This window comes from Lissotriton helveticus, chromosome 8 (genome assembly GCF_964261635.1).
Source record: "Lissotriton helveticus chromosome 8, aLisHel1.1, whole genome shotgun sequence".
NCBI classification, from domain to species: Eukaryota; Metazoa; Chordata; class Amphibia; order Caudata; family Salamandridae; genus Lissotriton; species Lissotriton helveticus.
In genome coordinates, this window is record NC_136069.1 from 1,336,547,681 (window position 1) to 1,336,575,000 (window position 27,320).

At 42.6% G+C, this 27,320-nt stretch overlaps 1 protein-coding gene across 1 annotated transcript in view; it reads left to right on the forward strand.

Annotated features, from left to right (window-relative positions):
- Window positions 1-8,842: 8,842 nt before the first annotated feature.
- Window positions 8,843-27,320, forward strand: part of CCDC80 (coiled-coil domain containing 80) — a 268,776-nt gene continuing 250,298 nt past the window's right edge. Inside the window, exons 1-2 of the mRNA XM_078658313.1 lie at window positions 8,843-9,196; window positions 10,342-12,278. Coding sequence (XP_078514439.1) covers window positions 10,353-12,278 — 1,926 coding nt within the window. The 5' untranslated portion in view covers window positions 8,843-9,196; window positions 10,342-10,352. The remainder of the gene's footprint in view (window positions 9,197-10,341; window positions 12,279-27,320) is intronic.

The window sequence follows — 27,320 nt, forward strand, 5'->3', positions numbered from 1 at the left end:
GCGAACTGCAGCATTGCGTGTGCCAGAGAAGGGCTGCGCATGACTCCTCAAAGCAATCCCGGCACTCGCGCCATTAAACTGAAAGTGCGGCATGGGTGCCCTTTAAAAACAAGCCCGGTACTGGTGTGCGCGCGGGTGCTTGTGCCCGCCGTTGCATGCGAGAGATCAATTATAGTTAGTTAGTAAAAGAATGTAATGTCAGGGGAGCCTCGCCTCGAACAACTGACAGCGGGAAGGTAAGCAGAATAAACACTTGTGAAATAAAGTGCAATTCCTCAGGTTAGGTTGGAGGCACAAAAAATTGTTCATGTGAATACGGCGAACAGTGGCATTGCGCTGGCCAATGAAGGGCTGCACATGACACCGCTATGCAATCACAACACCCGATCCATTAAACTGAAAATGCAGCATTGGTGCGCTTAAAAAAGAAAACATTGTTAATGTAAATGTGGCGAACCGTGCCAGTGAAGGGCTGCGCATGACACCTCTATGCAATTGCGGCACCCACGTCCTAAAACTGTAAGCGCGGCATGGGTGCCCTTTAAAAAAATTAATTGTCAATGTAAATATGGCGAACCGAGCATTGCCTGTGCCAGAGAAGGGCTGCTCATGACACCTCAAAGCAATCATGGCACCCGCGCCGTTAAACCAAAAGTGCGATACAAAAGGGGATGATGGACGAAGCGTTTGAACAAATCAAACACTCACCCCCAGTCAACTGATCTGGGTTTAATCCATCACCATTCTTTAGTTCACTCAGCCACCCCAGTTCAGACATGGCTATATGCAAATCAGTCTGACCCTGTGCCTCGTGGAAGCAGTCCAGCCCGAACTGCCAAGCCATGTCTTCCCTGGACCGGAAACAAGCATCGTGGGACCGGTTTCGGATTCATAATCCTCATCAGCCAGGCTATCTTGAATCCAGTGGCCAAGTGAACAAGGGATTCACGTCTGAGCATACCCTGCCACACTTAGGGCGAACAAAGCGATACAAAAGGGGATGATGGACGGAGCGTTTGAACAAATCAAACACTCACCCCCAGTCAACTGATCTGGGTTTAATCCATCACCATTCTTTAGTTCACTCAGCCACCCCAGTTCAGACATGGCTATATGCAAATCAGTCTGACCCTGTGCCTCGTGGGAACAGTCCAGCCCGAACTGCCAAGCCATGTCTTCCCTGGACCGGAAACAAGCATCCTGGGACCGGTTTCGGATTCATAATCCTCATCAGCCAGGCTATCTTGAATCCAGTGGCCAAGTGAACAAGGGACTCACGTCTGAGCATACCCTGCCACACTTAGGGCGAACAAAGCGATACAAAAGGGGATGATGGACGGAGCGTTTGAACAAATCAAACACTCACCCCCAGTCAACTGATCTGGATTTAATTTCATCACCATTCTTTAGTTCACTCAGCCACCCCAGTTCAGACATGGCTATATGCAAATCAGTCTGACCCTGTGCCTCGTGGGACCAAAAGTGCGGCATGGGTGCCCTCTAAAAAATAAATTATCAATGTAAATATAGCAAACCGCAGCATTGCGCGTGCCAGAGAAGGGCTGCGCATGACACCTCAAATAATTCACGGCACCCGCGCCATTAAACTGAAAGTGAGGCATGGGTGCCCTTGAAAAACAAGCATTGGCCGCGCGGCCGGGCCGAAAATAAATATTTTTTTTTTAAAACCCGCGAGTTACTCCCCAAAAATCATGTGAAGGCCGAAATGTGACAGCAAGGTTCCGGGTGGTGCAATACGCAGGACTAAAGGATCGAATATCTGCGCTGCGTGCTTGAAAGTGCACAGACTTCCATACTGCTGCCACATTCTGCTGGTCCTTTCTACTCTCCACAGAAGTCTGTTTTCTTTCCAGTCCGGCCCCCATTTCATAGCAGGAGACAACCATCGCAATGACTGTCCCTTGGCAGCATGTCATGGCAAAACAGAAAGTGATCCGGCGTTTGTAGCAGTGTGTATTACGGAATGGGATCTTTAAAGCAGACTCTCTGTGTGAGCTACGTCCTTTGTGATAAGAGACTGTTACTGTTACTCAGCTGAGAGACACCAGACAGAGGGGAGTTGCGGCTGGTCTGTGCGGACACATCCGGCCAGGGGGCACAGCTGTTACTGAAGCCAGCTTCTAGCAACAGTCTATAAAAGAAAAAATCGCTCGGGGCCAAAAGTAGCGGGAGAGCGGCTTCCTTTGAAGTCTGATGGGGGGGAGTGGCTTGCTTTGAAGTCTGATGGGGGGCGGGGGAGCGGCTTGCTTTGAAGTCGCAGACAAATGGTGTATCGAGTGGGATGTGCGATGTGGCTGGTGATGTGCACGTGCCTGGCTCACACGAACTGTGTCTAATCCGCAGCTTGGGGACACTTTTTGGACGCCTTACTTGAATCTCGACAAACAAGCATTGCTGAAGCAATGCTGTAGGTCGAGACCTAAAAAGGAAAATGTTGGCATTGCCCCCCAAGATTCTATATTGAACTTCTATTGTACACATGCGTTGCAAAGGTTTTGTATCTGAATCCTTTGAGATAGGCAGGTGTACCAGGAAATGCTACTCCTGATCATAATGTCTCTTTATAATGGCATTTGTATGTCCTAGCAGAGGTCATCAATTAGAGGCAAGGAATAAAGGCAGCAACAGGAGAAGCAAAAAATACACCAACAATGCAGTACTAATCCTCGAAGGAACATCTTAAGGATTCGGACCCCCCTGTTTGGAATAGCTTTGAATTTTTTATACATTTTCAGCTCTTTCATGCCCTCTTTGGACAGTGCTCAGGCACACTCATCCAAATTCTAAATGTGGTTACATCTAATATTCAGGGATAGTAAGGTGTGTGTTTCAATATTGTAACACAGGAGCAGCTCATTAATATTTCTGCAATTAATCTCGGTGGTTATCTCCCATTTCTCAAATGGGAGGTCCTGTTTTGATCTCAAAGAACTTTGTTGTGGAAGTTGCATGAAACAGAAACACAACATTTCTATACAAAATGTCTGTAATATGTAATAGACTCTTAGGTATCATCCCCATTAAAAATAAATTAAAGGAATTTTTTTTAAATAATCTGTTTAAGAATTATTCAAGGTCATCAGGGCAAGACTCTCTACAGAACAGAGCTGGCTCTATCAGGGGGCCCCCTGAAAAGCTGGGGCCCTGGGCAGGGGTCCGCATTGCCCACGCCTTAAAACGTCTCTGCGAAGGTATCAGGGTAAAAATGTTCTGATGGACAAGTGGAGTTCTCAGTTTCAAAGCTGCCATCCTGGTGGACTTATTAGGCACATGGCAATTGCTTCACATAAGTGCATGAAAGCCTTATGTACGTTGGCATCAAATAAAACAGCAACCAAATGCCCGCCAATTGCTACCCAGTACTTACAAAACCCTCTGCATTTGCATAATATGACGACATATAAATCAAGTTATGTAGTGAGATGTAAGTGATCGAAATAGTGATGGCACACACATTTGCTTGATTGTTAGCATGGGCAATGCACCAAGAATGAAATTATCGAATCTGTTATCTTGAGTCTTTATCACCAAGAAACACGTTGAACAACGTGCTTTACAAATATGCTTAGCATGTTCAACAGAGCTATGGAATGATCTTCTCACCTGAGGCAAAGCTGTCCCAACACTAAAGATCCTCAAAGCCTCTGACGGAAAAAAAGCTTTTTAACCCCTTGGGCGTGGCCGTGATTCTGCGCCAGTGCGGCCATTTTGAAGAGTGGGCGGGATCATGACAGCCCCCAGCCGTCATCAGCACACGCCCACCGTGATGCATGACGGCCGGGGGCCGTCATCAGCATGGAAGGAGTTAAACAATCTCTCCCTGAGTGTTTAGGAATCACTGCTCTAGGGCCATGGATAATATTGCTTCTGCCTGTGGGCATTATTTATATGCTAGGACAATCTGAAAAGTTCAGGTTGATAACTTCTCTACTCGCACGCGGTGGAAACTGCCATACTGACAATCTGTGCTTTACAGCAGCCATGTGGAAATTATCATCTCTGTGTCAAATATGAATTCCCTTTGGGTACTTATAAGTTTAAAGACACCAATTCCCACAAATATAATTCACTTAAAAAGACATTTCAACTAAAGCAATGCAATACGTAAAAGACAATTCCATAAACAAAATAGATCAGATCCACACAATTTCGTTAAAAAACATTAAAAAAGAATTATCTTTAAAATAATTGGGAACACAGACAATATACAAAAGGAATAATAATTGCATTGCATAGAATTGCCATTATCTAAGCATTGCTTACATATTAAAATATCGTACAATAATACAATAATGCATCACACACAACAAATAAATTCACATCAATTAATAAACATTCATAAAACAAAAACATATACGTGAGCAATGCTTAGATAATGGCAATTCTATCTTCATCATGGGGTTGGATTTAATGTACATGGTTTTAAATTGGTTAAAATGGAAAATATATGATTGTTATATGCTAAAATAGATCTTGCTTGAATTTCAGAAGTGTTTGGGAAGACAGCTAATATATTCCTGATGAAGGCGGCTATATTTTAACTGTCCGTTGAAACGCGTTGAAACAGAAGGAGAAGTACAATACACACTAACTAAGAAATGTTCTGACTGCTGTGGAATATTAATCCTTATTTTGTACCTCCTTTGTAGCTATAGGAAATGTTTATGATGAATTTTTGTGCAATTATTATTCCTTTTGTATATTGTCTGTGTTCCCAATTATTTTAAAGAAAATTCTTTTTTAATGTTTTTTAAATAAATTGTGTGGATCTGATCTATTTTGTTTATGAAATTGTCTTTTACGTATTGCATTGCTTTAGTTGAAATGTCTTTTTAAGTGAATTATATTTGTGGGAATTGGTGTCTTTAAACTTATAAGTACCCAAAGGGAATTCATATTTGACACAAAGTCAGCTCTGGTACCCTATCCCTTTGGTGTTGGGTCCCTCTCTTTTATTGGAGAAATTAGCATCTCTGCAATGTATGCAATCAGAGAGATAGACCTCCTTCCTGAGGCCTTAAGCTGGTGATCTACAATCTGGGAACCAACCATGGCACCCTGTGCACCAGGCTCGCACCTGATCAGTGGTCTTCTCACACTGAGCACCAGCCTTGACTTCCTTGGCATATGTCCAGGAGCCATAGTTTTAATAGGTGACCAGAACCCTGGCACAGCTATCACTCACTAGCACAACCAAAGCCCTCCCTGGCATCATGAGCTGTCTTTGCACAACGTTCATTTCTCAGGTACAAAGTTCACCTTTGGCACTGAGTGCAGCATCATTGAATAATTAGTATCTCCCTGGAAATGTGCCCCCTCAGGAATAATGAGCAACCCTTTTGCACAGTGAGCAACCTCCTGGCACATTGGTCCCTCCTATCGGGTTTGAACAGTGCCTCGTAATCAATCAATCAATCAATCAATCATGGTTTATATAGCACAACTAGAAGCGAGAAGCGTGGCTCAGTGGTTAGAGGCGGCAGACCCGGAAGCTGAGATCGGCCGTGGACCAGGGTTCCATTCCCCGCCTCGGCGGGACTTGGGCTCAAGAATTCCACGGACTCGACAATTCTCGCTCCGGTGCCTACTCGACTCACGGGGTCACACTCTGCGACTCTGGGCAATAGCTTGCTTAATCTCCACTACGGCCCCTCGCGGCGGGATGCCTGGCTTTCACCTTGTGGATACCCTGCCGGGGTATCTCACAGGGGAATACCAGGACGGGTTCCCTAAGCAAGCGCCTTGATGCCTTCGGGTGATACGTGCGCTATATAAGTCGCAATACATACAACTACTCACCCGTGAGGGTCTCAAAGCTCTGGGGTTTGGGAGGGGGCTGCTGATCCGTCTGGTCTCTGGGGTTCAGTTGAAGAGCCAGGGTGTAACAATGAGAAAAACTCAGGTGGTTTTGTTGAGCAACCATATTACTTCGAGCATCATATTAATGGGAGCACCATGGAATATATAAGCAGACAGACTTTATTGATAGGAGCATTTGAGTAACATTAAAAAAACGAAAGAAGCACAATGACATAGAATGGCACAAATCAACTATTTAAATTCACAAATTTAATTTCATTTTATTTTCTGGTACATGATTTTTGAAGGTCAATTATATGATGTACTGTAATGGGTATTGAATTTTGTAGCACATTATTTATTTTTATTTTTAAATCCTGACTTATTTTTGTGGGAGTTCTTTCAACTGGACGCTATCAGGAAGGCACTTGTGGTCACAGATAGGTTGTGCGTCCTGGGTTTATGTTGTACATACAGTTTTCATGTAAGCACATATTTGATACACCGAAGGGATGATCCGTTAGTTCAGGGCAAATCCACGAAAATTTTAATAATTAGGCGCTCTTCTTTAGAGGTATTTGAAAATCATATGACTTTTTACCCTCTATATGTACAAAAATATGTTATAAAAATGCACCTTTTACACTTGTTACAAATAAAATGCTCTCGTGAAAAGATCAGCCTCAAACGACTTTAGAAATGGTAATTGAGTCTCATTTTGAGCAAGGGAGCTCCTATTATAGACTTCGCCAGAGTTGCATTAGATGCTTTAGATTCACCGTCCTATCCCGGTAACGCGTCAGGATTTTAACGGAAGTTATTCATATGCATTTAGCAGCCAATCAGAGCTATTTTAGGCAAAAGCATCACCTAAATATCAAATGGTTTAATCAGGGCTTTAAGTGGGACGGGTCTTACGGGTCTGAGCACCGGCAGACGGCAGTGTTTTTTAAGGAGGCCTCGAAACGGGTCTCTTTTGGGCAGCCGCAGCCGGTAGTGGGAGTACCGGCCGGGCGGTGACGTGAGGAGGGGGAGGGGCAGAGTAGGGGGTGGTAATGTATGGATTACGGACTTTAAAAGGTAAGTAAACATAAAAATAAATAAAACTAATTTCGTTGCACACACTGCATCGCATTTGGTGATGCAGTGTGTGCAACGAAATTCGTTTTATTTATTTTTATGTTTACTTACCTTTTAAAGTCCGTAATCCATACATTACCACCCCTCGCCCTGCCCCACCCCCTCCCAACGTCACTGCCCGGCTGGTACTCCCACTACCGGCCGCGGCTGCTATCGGGCTCTGTTGTGTGCCCAGGCACAGGCACTCAGTTTTTTCCACGACTGCAGTGACAGCAGGCACATGAATGTGCACTACTCACACTGCTCACTGCTCACTTCTCACTAGTGGAGAAGTTACAGCAAGTTGTCATGCCAGGTAAGCTTTATAGGGGAAGGGAAGTCCTTGAAAGAGAGTCCTTTTCTTTCTGGATTTCCCCTTCTCTTTTCGAAACTCAGGAGCAGCAACACTGTTGTAGTGTCACCAGGGCTTTAAGGGGAAGCTTTTTCAATATTATATAAAACAAGAAATAGCTGCTGCTTATTTATTTTATGCAACTAACAACCATTGACAAAGCCAATAGTCCTGACTCGTTGTAGGTATGATGCTACTTGTTGTATCATATATCTGGATGCAATGACAGAAACTGAAAAATACAAGTTAGGCGGAACACTATGCTAAGCACAGATTTTTAGCTTACGTGTTTTTAAACCATGCCCTTAATTACATTGGCCATGCCCGTTTTGAGAGACCCCCAGGAAGCGGTTTCCCAAAGACATCAACGCTTTCTCATACAGCCCTGAAGAAGTCACAGGATACTTCCCACTGTGACGAAACACGTGTTGGCTGGCTGTGTCCTTTTACGATAAAGATTAAATAACTAAAGAGACTTTAAACTACTTGAGTGGACCGTACATGATAACTCTCCAAATGCACGAGACTGTACTAACCATTGTTTTCACTCTATAACGTGTGCCCAGGACATTGCTTTTCTGAAATTTGTGTGGGTTTCTACTCACACACATACAGGGATTATAGGGTAATCCCCTTGACCTGGCAGCACCCTGTCATATATACACCACACACATCATACCACACATCATACGCACACAAAGCAAGGCGCCATACTTCCTGGCACATCCAAAACCCTACTCTTAAGAAACAAGAAATAGTTGCTGCTGATTTATTTTATGCAACTAACAACCATTGACAAAGCCAATAGTACTGACTCGTTGTAGGTATGATGTTACTTGTTGTATTATATGTCTGGATGCAATGACAGAAACTGAAAAATACAAGTCAGGCGGCACACTATGCTAAACACAGATTTTTAGCTCACGTGTTTTTAAGCCATGCCCTTAATTACATTGGCCTCGCCACTTTGAGAGACCCCCGGTTTTTTCATCCCACTTAAAGACCTAGGTTTAATTCTCGAAACCCTTATTCGATGTGGTCTTTCAGCGAATACCCCTCCACCCCCGCCCCACATTTCTCGCTCAGCTCCCCTGTAAGCTCTCCTGGTGAGAAATCGGTCCATTTAAGCAACTGGGGGAAAAAAATTCTGACGTGTCCTCTCAGCATCCCTAGAACGTGACGTCAGCGCTACTAATTTGTATTTCGACGTTCAGAGTCTGTCCAGTGCTCCCTCGCCAGCTTTCATTAGCGAGTTAACCACATACACTGGACTCTGAAAGAGGGTTTGGTGGCTGATGAACTGGACTGTGTAACTCAGCCATGAAGTTAAACAAAATAATCTGGTTTGGGGGGAGGGGGGAGTGTGTGGCGGTATCATTTGGCTCGTGTGAGTAACCTTACAGGGTCTCCGGGTCATCCTTTCCCCCCACTAGAGTGATTTATGATGATGTACAGCGTTTTCAGCCCCTCCAAAATTTCATCCCCCGCCCTCCCTCGGAGTGGGGAAGGAGGCGGTGTTTTGCTGAGCTGCTAAATTCTTGCCGAAGTTTTCCGCTGCTCTCCAGCGGTTGTTGCAGACGCGCCGGGCGCTGGGAGCTGAGGTATCTTTATAACTCTGGGACGGGGTCCAGCGCGAAGGGTGGACGGAGTTGAGGCAAGCGAAGAAGAAAGGCGTGTTAGCGGAGAAGGGAGAAACATTCCGCAGTCGCTCCACTGCCCGGACTCTGCTCGGTCTGGGAAAGACATTATAAATCCCGGCGCCTTGGTCAGACAAAGGAGCGGAGAAGGCGACGGGGGATTAAACGACGGACCATGGGCTGTGAAAAAAGGCAAATTTGAAAAAAGCTGACTTTTCAGAGGATGGAGATGGATGTCTGACTGGCAGCAAAGCACGGTGGAGTGAAGGTAAACAGAGCGTTACAGTCATGCAAATGCTACATGTTTAGCATTTCCCCCACATGTTAGGATGACAACGTGTCCGCACAGTGGAATGTCTACGTTTATATAATCAGTGGCAAAAAAATGACTACTGTGATAAACCAAGAAGAGCTGACATCGAGTCCTGGCGTCACGACTTGTTCATGAGGTGTGATCCTGGGCAACCCTCATTGTCTTCTGAGTAACCAATACCAACTTCTGTCAAAACAGGGAGTGCATTCTCACAGGTTACCCATCCCACCTGCTCATGGTGTTACGTGTTATATAAAACCGATCACAGGTATTGTGCTAAATATATGTCATAGTTATTCTTTGAGGAATGCGTGCGCATTTTAGGACCCCTGTTTTGCCATAAAGTGAAACTGATTTTAAAATATGTACGAACTACACCGTTACAGCATTAGGGAGTATAATTTACTGAAAACGTTTATAGTCGCAGTATAGTGGTCTAATAAACGTTTTGTTTATGAATAATGACATTTGAAAAAAAAATCTGCCATACGCTCATCATGATGTACGTGTCGGGAGATGTGCTCAAATGATTTAATTCCCGACTTTAAAATCTGGTGAGCTGGGTTTCAAATCCCAGCTGCTCCAATGAATCAAAATGGCGTGACCCTGGCCAACTCACTGTGTCTACCTGTGCCGTGGTTGTTTCGACTGTCAAGATTAGGAGCTCTTCGGAGTTGTCTAAACACTAGGGGGCATGGTTCTGGTGTTAACCTGGGCTGCTATGGGAATTCACAAGGACATATTATCAAGCCCATTATCGCCTCTTTAGCGGCAGTTTCCTGCCGATAAAAGCGGTGATAATGTATCGCCCTTTCTTAATAATATGGCCCTAGATTTGGTGCTATCTAAAAGAACTAGACCTTTTGTGCAGCCTCGGGGGTATTTTTGGCTGTACTGTCTATGTTTTTGAAAACATCAGTTCTTTTATTGCTGCAGCCCTACTTGTTCCATAGTTGGATAGTGTAAAATGTTCTGCTTTTGGTTTGTTACTGTTTGCTGATTAACATGTTGACAACGTTTTCTGAGTATAATGCACATTAGAATGTCAACCTCCCTGCTTCTCCTTAGTTACCACCTTTCTGTCTTTTCTTTGTCTCCAGTGGCTTACATCATGAACTGGGTGATGTTATTCAACCTGACTGCGCTGCTAGCAGCTTGGGCGGTGTGTGGATCTGAGAGGGTGGATGGACATACCGACGGAAGGAGCCATGAACTCCGGAAACAGCCCTCTGGCCCATCTCAAAGGGACAGAAGAACGGGGCCCATTCTGAGGAGATTGCGGTCACCCCAACTGTCCCACAGACAGGAGCTCCATTCTACATCAAATCAAGAACTTCCGGTCACTGGGAGGAGAAAGGTTCTGGTACGACGCAGGATTCCTCAGCCCACTTCTCGGCCAACTGAAACCAAAGTTCATGTGGGTAGTCTCAGGGCTCAAAACAGCCAGGTGCAAAAGCCCGCTGTACAGACTTCACAGCTGCTGAAGGATGACAGCACAGCTGCACGCTCCAGGACGGTACGCTTTCCTTCCGGGTCAAGCTCCCCTAACATCCTAGCCAGTTTCGCGGGCAAAAACAGAGTCTGGATTATCTCAGCCCCTCATGCCTCCGATGGCTATTATCGCCTCATGATGACCCTCCTCAAAGATGACGTGTACTGCGAACTGGCCGAGAGGCACATCCAGCAGATTGTGCTGTTCCATCAAGAAGGAGAGGAAGGTGGGAAAGTCAGGCGGATCACCAGTGAGGGGAAGATCCTGGAGCAGCCGCTAGATCCAAGCCTTATCCCGAAACTGATGAGTTCCTTCAAGCTCGAAAAGGGGAAATTTGGCATGGTGCTCCTCAAGAAGACTCTGCAGATAGAGGAAAAGTACCCCTATCCAGTGAGGCTGGAAGCCTTGTACGAGGTGGTTGACCAAAGCCCGATAAGAAAAATAGAGAAGCTCAGGCAGAAAGGGTTTGTACAAAAATGCAAGGCGGCTGGAGTAGAAGGACAGGTGAGTGAAGATGGAGGCAGCCAAGCTGGAAAGCCCACACAGAGCGGCGATCCCGCAAAGGTTCCTACAAGGAAGGAAGAGCCCAAAAAGAGTCATAATGTTCAACCAACGAGAGATGTTCAGATAAAGACTACAAGGAGGTTAGTTACAACGGCTCCTCCCCCACCACCACCCACCACCAGGATAACAACAATTCCTACAACGCTTCCTCCAGTGACCACCACAACTACTAGGGCTACAACCAGAATAGTAACAATTGCAACAAGACCTCCAACAACCACAACAGCACCGCCAACCACTCAGCGTGCTTGGACCACAAGAGCGCACAGCACATTTGAAATTCAGAAGCTTGCCACGACTGCCGAGGTTACAACCAAGGGCATAACCACAGACAGCTCCTATACTCCAGTCAGGACGAACAAACGCAAAGAAAGACAGCATGCAGCAATACCAACCAAACCCAGAAAAGAATCTGGTTATGGTACGTACACACACTCTCCTAGTGTCCCAACTACAACAGCGTATCCTTACACCAAAGCAACCTCATTTCAGTTTGTGGATAACCGAACAGATAAAAAGACAGGCAGCGCAAGAGACTCACAGCCAGTTCCTAGTCAACCAAAGCCGCCCAAACCCAAGGTGCCAAAGAAAAAGGCAACTGAGAAAATACTCACAAACGAATATGAAGATAAATACAACACAGGGAAACCCACAGCCAAGCTGGAAGAGGAAGTGGATGTGCCAAATGTCCCGCCCAAAAAAGCAAAAGAGCAGAAAAAGCTGGAGAAATCAGACAAAGCAGAAAAAAAGAAAAAGAAACTAGAAAAACAAGAGAAACTCGCAAGAAACGAAAAGGTTCCTAAGAAAGAAAAAGCTGAAAAGAAGGCCAAACCAGACAAAGATCGCACTAAGAAAAGCAAAAAGCCAAACAAGAGCGAGAATGAGGAATTTATAAAACCTGCGGTTAAACCCTTTGTCCAAAACCCCAAAAGATCACTGGCAACATTCCTGGATTATTTTGAAGGCAAAAGGAGGCTGCTGGTTAGTATGATTTTTTTAAGTTGTTTTAGTAAGTGTTGACGTTTATAGTCAAATAAATGAAATACTGAAGTTCAAATTAATAATGCGCACATTTTTGGCAGTGTTTCTTTACACTGGAAAATATAACAGGGAAAATACTGTATAATTCAACACGTGCAATTTATTTTGTAATTTGTTTGTTTGTACATCTGCTTTAAGAAACTATATAATGCCAAACACAACCTTCTCCTGAGCAATGGTCACACTCTAAGGCAAACAAAGTAAAGCATTTTGTGGTTATTGTTGTCGCAAATGTACAGAACATTCACCATTGGAAGGCATACAGCAGCACTAAAACATCAAACTAATGTTCACTAGACGGCTGGGTTGCTAGAAAGGCTCATAGAGAGTTCTAGGCTTTAGTGGAACTGATGAATGTAAAATTGTTTTGTTGGGCTTGAAAAGGGAGGGATTTCCATAGATGACATTCTGGAACAAAAGGAATGTAACTAAAAATATTTCCCCAATACTAAGCAGTTTTTTGAGTCTTTAGAGACTTTGTAGTCAGACATTATAAATCAACATCATGCTATGTTTGTTTGTTGGAGAGGGTACGCCCCCTTACACTGCTGAATCTCAGTCCATGCTTCACGGGGTCACCTGGACACAACAGTTGGTGCCTCAAATGGCCAGCAACCTTCTTTCCTGCCTTGTCCTCACCCCATCACACCCCCACCCGCCGAGTGAGTGTAGCAGACCATCTTGCGAGGCCGCAGGGCTAAATCATCTCAACAAGAAATAATATTTCCCTGAATAATCCAGCAATCTGTGATCCTTTCTTTGGAATACTGGATGTGAAAGAGTGGCCTTTCTGGGTGAAGTCAAGGGTGAATGCTTCTGTCAAACATGTGTGCATGATGTGCAGGGTATATCTATGCATACTCGGCTGTTTTTGGGTGTTTTTTTAGGTTGCGCATGGGCCGCACATGCGCTGCTCTGCAAGGCATGCTTTATTGAGGTATGGAATAGAAGCCCCGCCCATTTCCCGCCCAACTTTTCAATTGGCTCCTGTTACTGTCCTTTTAAAATCATTGCTTTTTATTCGTGAATAGGCTTAGTAGTCCCTCCTTGGTCCCGCCTTGTCTGCATTTGTAAGATTCCATAAGGACTAGACTTTTTACTTGTGTTGTTACATGGTCTGCTTTATGTAGTCAGTGAGCGCTATTTTCTTCAATGATCTTCCCCTATTCCACACACGATGTCGCAGCATGTCGCACGCTTTTATATTGTTATTAGTAATGTATTTGTTTAATTTACAGCACGGTCTGCTTTAACTATAACAGCCACGCTTATTTATGTATTTAATTTACGGCACGATCCGCTTTCACTTTAGCTGCTGTGCCTATTTATTTATTTAATTTACTGTGTGGTCTGCTTTCACTTTTGGTGCCGTGCTTAATTATTTAATTTATTTACAGCGCAGTCAGCTTCGACTTTAGCGGCCGTGCTACAGAATCTTTCTTTAATTATTTCTTTTTTCTTTTTGGGTGAAAGCGCCCCATACCGTGCTTTCACTTTAATGTTGGCAGCGCCCCTTTCTTTAGACGCTGCTCACTGAAACCTCTGCGGATCCGAGCAACATCTTAAGAAAGGGGCGCGGCCCCCATTACAGTGGTCTTGCATTTGCGAGAGTTTGAGCTATTAGTAGTAGAAATGACAATGATTTTTATGTATGTGTTGCTTTTAAAAACACATACAAAGGCATTGTCATTTACAATGCTAATAGCTGAAACTCTTGCAAATGTGAGACCTACTGCATTAAAAATGTTTGTTTAAAGTGATTCACAAGTAGTTTAGCATTTGTGGTGGGGTGGGGCTCACAAAGTGCCCTGGAGGTGTGAGTACACACAGTTTAAGAAGAATATTCACTCCACGTATGATTCCGAGCAACCTTTTGTGAGGTGCTTCAGGATCAGGCACACTTTATACTTCTCATTCACAAAAATTAACAATGGTTAAACAATACATTTGAGAGAACCATCCTTACTAACCAAATGTATTGACTCCAGACCACCTTCACTCCTTTTGATGAGAATCCTGCAACCGTGTGGAAGGGGTGTCAGACTTAAAAGTGCTAAGAGGCCATACAAATGTTAGAAATGACGATAACATAATATAATATAATGATTAAATTTACGTAGACCACAAGACAATATATAAACAGACATCACTGTGTTCCAAAGAAGGTTGTTTTACCTGTACACAGTGTAGCTAGGCATGGGTACAGGGGACAGGAGCACCTCCACTGCTAGAATGAAACAACCTCAAGGGTGGATTACAATGATAGGAACCTGACAAGAACACGCGGGGAGGAGAGTAAGGAATGACTTTCCAGCATATGGTGGTGGATAAAGGGACATCTTAGCCTTCAGTATTAGAATTATTCTAAAACAAATGTTTATGAGTTTTAATAAAGGTTTTGTGTAGAAAGGACCTCATTGCTTGGGAGTGGCATACAATCTCTATGGCAGAGGAGGCATGTGAAGAAAGAGCATCAACAGGCCAGTGCTTAACGGTGAGAGAGATGGTTGAATTGAAAGTCCCCCTTTAGGTGGAGGAGAAGATATTTTACTTTGCCTCAGGGAGGTGCTTCTTGGGCATTCCCATGCAACCGCCCATGGGTTTTGATGCAAAGCCAAATCTACCAACATTGTTAGATGGGGATTTGCATACAAAAATATGCCTGCTCGAAGCAGGTGTAAAGTTGAAGAAAATCTTCTGTTCTATAAACTTCTACCACTTTGCTTGTGTGTTGTATTCTACAGCACACATACATACTTGGAAATGTTTTAAACTATGTCTAAACATAGTATTTTGGGATTTTGTACTAGAACTATAACCTTCCAGGGCAAAACCTAGGCTAGACATCATTCACACATCATTGCATAAGGTGCAAGAGTGTGTGTGTGTGGGTGTGTGTGTGTGTGCTGCAAGGCATACAAAAATGGGCAAGCACAGATAGAGAGAGAAACATCACCATAGCATAATTGATATGCCTGGCTGATATGGGGTGATATACCCTGAAACCGGTCTCAGGATGCTTGTTCCCGGTTCAGAGAGGCCACGGCTTGGCAGTTCGATCTGGACTGTTCCCATGAGGAGCAGGGTCAAGACTGATTTGTATATGGCTGGGTCCAAACTGAGGTGGCGTAGTGAGCAAAAGAACGATGCACATAACCCAGATCTCTTGACTGGGGTAGAATGTTTGATTTCTTCCGCATTCCATCCATCATTTGTTGCTGTATCAACTGAATGACACAGCGCTATTTTGAAAACATTTTTATTTACTGATCCAGTATGTCAGAGGCCACTGGTTGCCAGCAAATGGAAGCTGCAGGAATCTACAGAAATGTACACATATTTCAAAATAAATATTAAAAGGACTGCAAGGAGTAGACGAGAAACAGAGGAGTTGGTAAGAGAAGCAACGGGTGAAGGATTAAATAAAAATAAAAACAAAGTTGTGTAGAAGACAGTGAGTAAAGGCAGGGAAAAGCAGCACACTAAGGAGAGCACAACCCTTGCACTCTCATGGAGTAGAAGGCCTCCTAGGGAACCTACCAAAATCATTTTCAGCATTGCTATACCAATTAGAGCATCTACTCAAGTGTATACCACCAGTGAATGAATGCAAAAATAAATGTGTTTTGGGTTGCACTCATGTTGCTGCTCTCTACAGAAAAGGCAGAGACTTTGAAAAGCAACCATGTATGCTTTGACCCTAATTGTCATTGCATTGGGTTCTTCAGTGCAAGTGGTCTAGTTAACAAAAACAGATCTGTTTTTAGCAGTGTATATCCATCTTGATTGGAGAAAAAAGCTAGTTGTACATTAAACACCTACGACATAACAGGAATGTAATCCCATTACAGAGTGAATACAAGTAGCTATTCAATACAATTCAAGTGTTACTTTTTGGACTGAGCATGTAGAAATTGTAATTGAAGTTTATCAATATTGCCTCCCCTTGGTTAGGTCTTACATCAACGGTTACACTCTTCAGGTACATTTTTGTGGCATTCTGGGAAATCTACAATCAATCCTTGTTGGTCCTGGCCCTTTCTGCCCAGTCACCCTAGATTTTTCCCTACCTTTGCTGAGCCTGTTTGTATTGGCTTTTAGGACTCTGTGCACTTCTTCCCTACTAACCTGTGGTAAAGAGCGTGTGCTCGCCCTTGAAAACATAGTAAAATCAGACCCTCCAGAATTTTGCAGTTTGCTGCGAAATCTGCACTTTTGTAAAAATGCCGCAGTTTTTACATAAGTGCCCGCGAAAATGAAGGAATGCAGGGGAAAGGTTTTTTACATTTCGATGATAATTCTTCACTTGTGCAGGTAATCAGGGTTCACATGAAATTATGAGGCGAAATATTTGTAGATGAGGGCACAAAGTGTACTGGTGGACTTCCATGATGCCATTTACATTTTGGTAGTACAGGATGTATAAATGTAAACAGAACTACCAGAGAAATGCGTATGTGGGGAAAGTTATGGAATACGTTGGTTTAAGAAATTGGTGACACTTCACAACTGGTTAATGTAGAAAAAAAGGTACATCCAGTGATGAGAAAGCTTAGAGGGAAGATGATACAGAGTTGCCCCATCAACAAAATAACACTAGTTAAGAGTTTGAAATACAGATTTCACTAGTGTACAGGGTGCAAAATATCTAGATATTTTTTTTCTACAGTGAAACACATATCTGTATTCAGCCACACTGAGAACTATGTTTATTCAAACAGTACTATACTTTGAAGATTTTTCACGGAAAGCCCACCAGTTCTGGTAAGGTTTAATTCACCACATATCAAAATAAAATGATGAGATAATACACATTTACTAATTCGACATCCAAAACTGTATTGCTGCACAACCATAAAACGATGGTCCGAGCCATTCACTAGCAAGGTCTAAAGCAGGCTTCTCCAACAAGTAGCTCATGAGCTACCAGTAGCTCTACAGCTACATGTAAGTAGCTTACCTGTGTGCAATGCAACATACTAAATGAGAAGATTTGCTAGGCTGAATTAAAATGCACATACCAAAACTTAAAAGTATGTATTTGAAACGAAAATATGTGTATTTTCATAGCTCATGAGCTGATGTTTTGAGAAATGGTTCTATTTGCTAAATTTATTAATTGATTGATGTGTTCAATAACTCATTGGGCAGAATTATTATTAATATTATCTCTTGGTGCCAGGGGTATTGCAGCTATGTCTGGTATGTATTATACATGTAAAGGCATTCCAAATTGGCAAAGCCTTGTTACATTACTGCTGGAAACCCCTCATGAAGCACTGAGGCCGACAACTAACTGCTGGTAATCATGCAAAGACTCGATACTCGTCTGTACTACTTGTTCGTACCCTTGTATTTTTATTTTGACTTTGAAATTGACTTACTTGATTGTTCTATGATATCACTTCAATGTACTGTTAACATGATTGATGTATCTGCGTATACATGCTCCCCTCCTCTGTAAAGCGCTCTGATATCTGCGAAGATCTTGTTCGCGCTATATAAAACTTTCAAAATAAATAAATAAATAAATATGCGTTCTCCCATAGAATCAACATAGCAACTTTGGTTGCTGTGCTGCGTCACTTCTTTGTAAATCTGCCCCTTGATTTGAGAGTTTGACATTTTGTCGATTACAGAACAGACTGTAACTATTGGGAGGCACATCTGATGGGGGTCGGTGAGGTAATTCCTCACTTCTAGCCAGTATCCATGTGGGTGACTGAGGTATGCTAGCTAATATAGTCAGCCAGATTTAAATCAGCCAAAATCAAAAAATCTAGGGGAGAGCTCCCCCCTTGGTTGTCATCTGTAAATTGCCTGCCCTATTGTATTGCTCCTCAGCTCTATAGGAGCAGGCGCTGAGTCCTTAGCTTAATGAAGGTGTTTCAATGTGTATTAACATCTGGGCTGCCATGTGCTATATAACATGTTGTGTTTTGAAACATATATATCCCGCACACCAGCAGCAACTCGGGGTGGGAACCTCGTCAGCACACATGGAACTCATGGGGTGGTCTCAGCTGGAAGCACATGGCTCATCTGTGTGCTGGTGTGCAGCACAGAGTTTACATAATCTCTATGAAATCCGAAGCAGATGCCAGAATACAAATGAATGTAAACTTCGGTTTTTCGGTGGAAAGATACCTCTGGAGCTTCCCACTTTTTCTGCAAAAAGATCTTTGTGTAAATTGTGAGTCACAATTTCCATTCGCGGCCAGGCGGATCAGCTTTCCTGCTCCCAGGGTTGGTGGTAGGGGTGACACGCTGGGAGAAAGGCCTGGTAAAGTTTCTTTCGGAGTAATTGATGTTAGATACACCCTTTAGATCCTCATTTAGAAATGAGATATGTTTTGTGAAGCAGTGCACACGTTTTCTCAATGAGCCTTCCATTGTGTAAATCTGGCTTGTTTCCAGGTGGGATATTAAAAGAAGGGCGCTTTGGGAAAACATTTGCCTGCAGTCAGAGTTAGAATGCTAAGGATATGCTAATTCAGCAACAAATTTGCAACCTCACGCAATGCTTTGCCTATTTCATCAATCACTTCTACTGCACGGGGTCAATGGCGTTAATCATGAATTAAAGTCACTTTTCTCAAGGTTTTTGGCCCATAGCCCAAAACCGATTGCAGTATTAGGAAAAAAGCTCGTTGTGTATGTTTTAGTCTGTGTTTTGCCACTTCCTGTGTGACTGGTTAGTTCATTTTGTTTTGGCTGTTGAAATTTACATTATGTAATGGTGCACTACAGACATATAATGGTGAATACAGCAAATAACAAAAATCCTAACATAGTCATATAGAACTGCAGCCCAGCTCCTCAATCTGTCGCTTCTCTGTTCCCTGTCTTGTATTGTCTCCTAGTCTTGCTCTCTCTCTCTTTCACTTACACATACACACACACATTAGTTCTGCTGCCCCACACTTTATTTTCAATTTATATTCAAATCTATAAATAAACCAGAAATATGGCTGGGCATACCTGTCTCGTTTAATCCTAGAATATAACATACCTGACACCTCTCTTTTCTGATTCTGTGTCCACCTAGGATGAGGTCCAGAATGTATCCTGAACTACTAATGAGTGTTGAACTAGCGACCAGATCAGACAAAATTATTTTAGTAGCCACCATATGCTAGACTGTTAGCAGTGATCGCCTCCCTGGGTCAGGCAGGGTTGTCAGCAGTAATGTAAAAAAGGCTTTGTCAGTTTGGAAAGCCTGTAGATGGATAGGATACAGCTGCGAAGCCCCTGCCACCAAGGTAATATCAGTACAAGGTAATATCAGTAACACCTTTCCCCAACATTACATGATTTACCACTCAAATTTCAACTGAATATATTTAGGAAATTCAGCCATTTTTTTTACAAACATCAGCTTATGAGTTCTGAAAATACACACAAATTCATCTTGAATACACAATCTCAAATTTGTTATACAGATATTAATTCAACCAAGCAAAAGCTTCTAATTTAGAAGGCTATGCTGCATTCAGGAGAGCTACTACTGATAGCAGAGAGCTACCAGTGGCTCACAAGATACTCGCTGAAAGGTCACTAGCCTCTGGCGGTCGGAAACACCGACCGCCATGACGGTCCCGACAGGCTGTCTGTATCCGACCGCCTCTCGGACCTCCCTGGAATCCCAGAATTGAGGCGGTGACTGTCAGGCATCGCCGTAGGGATTACAATATCCCTTTCCACTGGTCGTTCTTCAGCAGTCAACCCACAGCACAACAGCAGGCAGAAATGGATTTTGGGGCCTGTAGCAGGCCTCCTTAACCTCCTGGGCCATGGACATAGGACCTGGTGGGGAATATCCCTAGACCATGTGGTAGGCACCACATGGTGCCTGCCACGTAGTGCAGGGATATGTGTGGGGTGTCTGTTTTGGCTTGTGGCAGGTACTGCAGAGCGCAGCATCTGCCACAATGCAAAACATGGGCAATACGACTCCCACGGTGGCGGTCGCATCCTAATTTGCCCTGTGGGACCGCCTCCTTGTAGGTGGGCGGTCCCAAATACAATTGGAAGCCATCCTAATGACCCCCTATGCTTCCACTACTATAGTTTTGGGTCAGTTAGCCTACACCGGATGAGAATGTGTGCTGGGCAAATTTGTAATAGAGTTGAGGTAGTCAGCATGTCTGGAGTTCATGAGACAAAACATGCCTCATGAATGCCCATGTTTCATGAACTAAGGACAGAGATATTCTTCATTTACAAATTAGTGGCAGCTGCTACAATTTAAAAGTGGTGGAGCACAACAAACATTAAATAAAACCCTTTAAAAATAAACTTACCTTTGATGATTTTCTACAGCACACAGTCGGCTCAGCTGCAAATACTCCCGAAGTTTCTCCTGCTACGTACTCCTTCTTTGCTTGATGTTAGCATCCAAGCCAATTCAAGCACTACTCTGTTGTTTCTTACAGTGCTAAACTTTGTAAGAGCATTACTAGGATTTGCTGGAGCAGGCAAACTCAGCACTCCATTGGAGACCTACGGGGCTGTGCCTCTGCTTCTTAGCTGCATTTCAGCTGTTGATTGCATGTCAGGCTGGCCACAGTGAAAGTACTGGGAAACCTGACATGCACAGTTCAGATGACACAGCCTTAGGTCGTCCCAATAAACTACTCTGATGCAGTGGAGAGGTCAGGGGGCAATGGCCCCACATCCAAATGGATGAGCTGCCCCAGTTGCAAATGGTGGCCACCAGATGTCATTGATACCCACCTTATCCAGGATCCCATACAGGAAGCCTTTGGTATCCTCCATGTTCAAGGGGTCATAAAATTCCTTTCAATCGGGTGACATGGTATACCAAACAGCATCAGTTTATGGAAGGTACACCATAATCATGGAGCCTAGAGTGCCCACAATGTGCTAAAAAGGAACACTATATCCTAGGGTGACCATAATGTCCAAAAGATGCCACTGAACATCACCATATGCAATGGTCACAATAATGTTGAAATGCGACCAGGAATCCGACAATATGCCAATGAAGAATAACTTATGCCAAGGTAACAAACACAAACATGTAAACACTCTTAGGTGTACATCCCCATAATGTATGCATCCATACACACTGTCTCTCTCTTTGCCCTCCATCACAGCCCACAAAAAGACGGCCACCTGTCCTGGTCGATTTTGAAGCCAGGGTACCAGGTTCAAGTGTGGTGGTAGGCTCAAGCATTCCGTGATTCTGGGCAAAACACTTAGGGGCCCATTAGGATTGCCATCCCGACGTAAAAAGGGACTGCCCGCCATAAGGGTGGCGGTCCCGTGGGGGCCATTAGGATGCGCCCGCCACACTGGCGGGCGAATCCCGTATTTTTAACATTGCGGTGCCCGCCGCAATGCTAAAAATGCACATTGTGCACTTCAATGCACAACGTGACAGGCACCATGCGGTGCCTGTCACGTTGTACAGTGAAGTGTGCACCCCCAACCCCCGGAGTCCCTGGGGGCCCGCAACACAAGACATTCCTGCATGCCTTTCGCCGCCATGGAAAAGCATGTCCCCGCCTTCACCCTCATATGGGTGGCGGTGTCACCGCCACCATGTGAAACCCTTTTCCCCCCGGTCAACTCCTTGACCGGCGGAAAAGCGTTGGACGGTCTTTCTGTCCACCGCGGTCCAAATGGGTGGCGGGCGGGGAAGGATGTCGGGCGGCTCGATCCGCCCGACATCCTAATGGGGCCCTTAATCTCCTGTTCCTAAGAAAAAATGAATGTGTTTGTCTGTAATGTAACTGGTGCTCAGGTAAAGCACTCTGATACCTTTGGGTCGAGTTCGCACTATAGAAAACGTAGCTTTTGTTTAAACAATCTCTATGGTCATATAGTCTGACAAGGAAGAGCTTAAGGATATGGATTTGTAGGGGTCATTTGTGGTAAACTAGGTAAATATACTATTGTTGCTCCTTTTACTTTACTCCCATGTGAATTAAATGGAATCCATGCAGTGTTTTGTAAAATACTTTTCGAAAATGACACTTGCAGCATTCATTTGTCAATTTCTTTTTGAGAAGTAGGAGTAATGTGTTGCAAGCAGATTTGGTGACTTTGAATTTGGATGATCTGCAAGATTCGTGCTTCAGGAATGGAATTGAGGTCTCCAACATATTGCTCAAACTATGTTTGTTGTTTTCAGCAGTTTGGTACTTGCATAACGTATATTATGCCTTGACAGCAACTGTTTGAAAGGTAGCAATTTGATATTACATGGCTTCGACATGCATATCAATGCTCTTCTTGCCTGAAGAAGGGCACATCAACTTTGAGGTTAGACCTGAAGAGAAAGCTACTCTCTGCAGGAGACGGTTGCCCATTGCACAGGGTTTATTGCATTAAACAGTAAACACAATTCAAGCTACAGGAAAATATTGGTCAGCAATTCAGAGTCAATGCACTGCAGTACCTTTTCACAAATATTTTTGTGAAGAACACCATATACACTTAACTTACATATCAAACAAAGGGCCTGTAGGACAAAGCCATTTTTTGGGCAGAAACTCTGCAGTCTTCAAAATGAAACGGTTTGCAACCAAACAAAGGACTTTTGTATTATGCTAAAGACAATATGCGAATTGCTAAAACCTTTCTGAATCATAAAATAGGGCTACCGACTCATTCCAAATCACAGTTCAGAAGGGGCATGTTGACGCTCAAATTAAAATAGTTAAGAGGGTTGAGACATACGATCGGGACTGGATGAGTCTTCGTAAGACCTTGTGAATCTTCGTAAAGCTAATTTTTATTTACAATTTGGATTATTACAGAAAGCAAACAGTAGTTAGGAATAAACAATAAATCTGCCAATAGTACATCAAAATAATGCAAGAGGATCAACATAAGGTATTTTCCGAAGTAAGCAGCCATCAAATATAGTTTAGCAAGAGGACTGGTATTGAGGGCTGCCTCCATAGAGTGCCCCAGAAGCTCTAAATATAAATCAAATGACAGACTAGCATAGAGTCTGCACAGTTAGAAAGCCCAGAAGGAGCTAAGTATAAAGTAAGTAAACAGACCAACACAGAGTATGGTCATATTAAAGGCAGTAAAAGTGTCCCCTTAACATCATCCGTTATAGGGTTTTCTACGGAAAAGCCACACTCGTTTAGTTACTTCCAATGGCATGACAGGGTTGGATTAGCAATGATTCAAAATATAGACTAATAAATATTCTTGTACACATGATACATTTAAAAAGATACATATAGAAACATCTACTTTACTGCATATTAACAAATGAGGTGTGCATAGGAAATGAAGGAAATGCCATGACATTTATATAAGAAATAAAACGGTCAGTTCAGGGAATGAATGACCCCTTAGAAAGACTAGAGCAAAGGACCTTTTAAAGTTATAAAGTTAAAAAGACAGGAACATCCTAAGCATGGCATCCTCTTTAGGAACACACATTAATATGATTTATTAACAGAGAGACCATGGCTGAGGTGCCTACTTCGCTAATTTTCTGAAATGGAAAATCCCACTGAAATGTGAACATGGAAAGGATCATTCACGTAAACTAAAACTGCACATTTCTCTCTGTAATGATGAATATGTATCAACGCTAGCTCACTGAGGTCGAGTAAGGTCAGCTAAACCATGTCCCAGGTAGGCATTATTTTCGATTTAGAAAATGGTCCTTCATTTGTAAATGGGGCGTTACCTTCTAATCAGAAATTGCAATAAGTTACTGACTCATCCAGATGTGTTCCCAAACGGGAAACATATTTAAAGCAGCAGCAGTTCCTTTAAAATGCACTGGCTGCCTTAATCAAGCATTTGCATTGCAATCAGTCTCGCCTTTGGGACCTTATATGTATTTAGCTATGCAGCACATTAGCCTGGGCACTGAAACATCTACTGTTCTTTAAATGGAGGGGAAGTAAGCACCAAACTGCGTGACAAGCCAGGTATGGGACCACATGGAGAGAAACATTGCCTTTCTCTGGGAAATTGTATAGTCCAAAGCTCTGTTTTTAATATATAAGCAGGGCCTTCGGTGGTCATTTACTGAAAATACAGGATTTGAAAAAAATATTATTGTCTACGGGTTCTCGTGGAAGACAAAGTCTATGGACTGGACTCTAGAGAATGCTAAAGTGATTCTGGTATTTTACTGTCCTCTGCTGGTCGTTTTCTATCAAGAAAGTTAAACAGAGGCAGTTGCCAGAAAAAATAAAAAAATAAAGTCCCTCAGCAGAAAGAAATTCTGGTATTTTACTGACCTCTGCTGGTCGTTTTCTATCAAGACAGTTAAATAGAAAAAAAGTCCCTAAGCGGATGGGAAGAAGTCCTAGGGCTGATCTCCAGAGCCCACAAAGCACATACACATTTAAGTATATACTAAAAAGTATATATACTAAAGTATATACTAAAGTATATACAAGAGGTCTTGAATGCTCGACCTGAAAAAGATTTCCTGTTTAGGAATGTAAACACAGGGATGGTGGTTTGCTGTTCCTTTCAGGCCATCATCATTGTTTTTGTAGCCAATCACGGGGGTCACAAATAGTGACCTGCCTAATTAATATTAACTATGCAGGTCGTTCTGCAACTATTTGCCATTGGAGATTATTCAACGTGACCTAGTAGTACACAGGTCATGTGGCAAAATCAAACATGTTGCAAGTAGTTTCTTTTTGTTTTTAAGTTTAAGTTTATTCAGCATAAATCAACCAGCAAGAAAAATTGCAAGTACAGTAAAGTACATTACATTAGGGTAGAGATTTATCAAGAAACATTCTATGAAAAAGTGGAGAGGGAGAAGAGCGAGGAGAGAGGGTAGGAAGGGAAGGGGAGCAAGGGGAATGAAAATACATATACTATTATAATCTCAACACTTTTTACAATCGTAAAGAAGAAGTAACACATGGAATTCATTTCTGTATGCATAAATGAAAATTAGTAAAGGGTAAAAACAACAAGTTATACTAAGAAACAACATCAAAGGGAATATTGTTGAAAACTTATTTAAACAGACCAAAGACAACAAAGTGTATCAAGGAGGTTCCCGAACTTCATCAGAAGTTTGAACTGATGGATCAGTATGTTAAGCTATATACGTTCCATATGTGGATATAGAGAGCCATAAAAGATCTCGTTTAATGAACACAGAAATAGGGATAATATACTTGGTATCAAGTCTGTGATGAAAACAAACTTCATTCAACCAAGCTATAAAAGTGACTTTGTCGGCCTGCTTCCAATTAGAAGTTATTAAATGAAGAGCTATTGCCAATTACAAATCCACTAGTTTAAAATTTGATGGCGATTGGGGACAGTAAGGTGATAAAGAGCCAAGAAGAATGTTAGAAGGGGAGAAGGGAATTTTGGTCTTAAAAATGTTGTTAATTTGAGACCAAACTAATTGCCAAAAGTGATGCACAGGGATACAATCAAAAAGCATGTGTTTTAAATCAGCATTTGTGCAGGGGCAGGACCAACAACTAGAAATTGTTGTAGAGAAGGAGGCTAATTTTGCAGGAGTAAATAAAAGGCGTTGATAAACAAAATAAAGGGTTTGAGAAGTGTTAGCAGCTCTGGAAGTTTTATGAATTTTAAGCCACAACTTATCCCAAAAAGGGATTGCCCAACATTCTATGAGATCTTTTTCCCAAGCCAATTCAACCTTTGTCTTCCCCCTATCAGAAGAAAGAAGTAAGCATTAATAAAGAGGTGAGGCTGAGGAAGAAATTGATACTAGGGGAAATAGCAAGGAACAGTTGGAGGAGGGAGGAGGCATAGCCGGTGAGGATTGAAGGTATTGGGAGAGTGAAGTATGTAAAAGATCATATTGAGTTTTACAGGAAGATGGTAAGGAAAATTGTGCTTGGAGATCCAAAAATGATAAAGGGATATTATTGAGTAATAGTTGTGAGATCCAAAATAGTCCCTTAGCTCTCCAGGATTTCCAGTAAATGGTGTGGTTTTTAATGCGTAATAATTTATTATGCCAAATGGGTTGTTGATCCAATGAAGAATACAAAGGGTGAGAGGAGTGTAAGAGTGGAGCAAGAATTTTACAAGTATGAGAGATGATTGGAGTCCGAAAGGAATAAACATTGTTAGTAAAAGCAAGGGATTCTTTAAAGTTGAAAGGTGACATAAAGTAGTTTTCTATAGTCAACCAGATGGGAGGATGTATATTTTGTTCAAGAGATAGCCAACAGGAATCTTGTTTTAAAGAGAAGGCATAATGATATTTTTAAAAACAGGAAATTTAAGACCACCATTAATTTTGTCCGCCTTTAAAGTTGATAGAGCTATTCGGGGAGGTTTGTTTTTCCAAAGAAATGTTGTTAAAAGAGAATCAATTTTTTTAAAGTGAAATCCAGGAATATGTACAGGAATCATGGAGATAATATATAGAATTAAAGGAGAAAGCATCATCTTAATGGAATCTAGACATCCCCACCAAGAAAGAAAAAGTGGGTCCAGCGATCAATAGAGTCAGATAAAGTTTTAGTTATGAGGTTAAAGTTTAATTTTAACATTTCCGGATGTTTGAGGAAAACCACAGGCCTAGATATTTTATCTTGGAAGTTTGCCAAGAAAAATCGGTAGAAATGAAATCTTGTTTAAGACAAAGCACATTGAGGGGGAGAACTTATCTGAATTAAGACGATAACCAGATAATTGAAAAAATATATCAACCTGTTTCATAAAAGAGGGAATGGACTTAGAAGGTTTAGAACAATATAAAAGAATGTCATCTGCATAAACAGACATCCCAACATTAGAGGTATCAAGTTAAAAACCGGTAATCTGGGCATCCTGTCTAATTTTAGTTAAAAAGGGTTCTAATGCTTTTATAAATCAAAGAGGAGAGAAGGGGCACCCTTGACGTACCCACCTAAGAATAGGAAAATAATCTGAGATTTTCCCATTAACAAAAATAGAAGCTTTAGGGACTGAAATCAATAACGAAATGAGGGATATTCATTTAGGAGGAAACCCTATCCA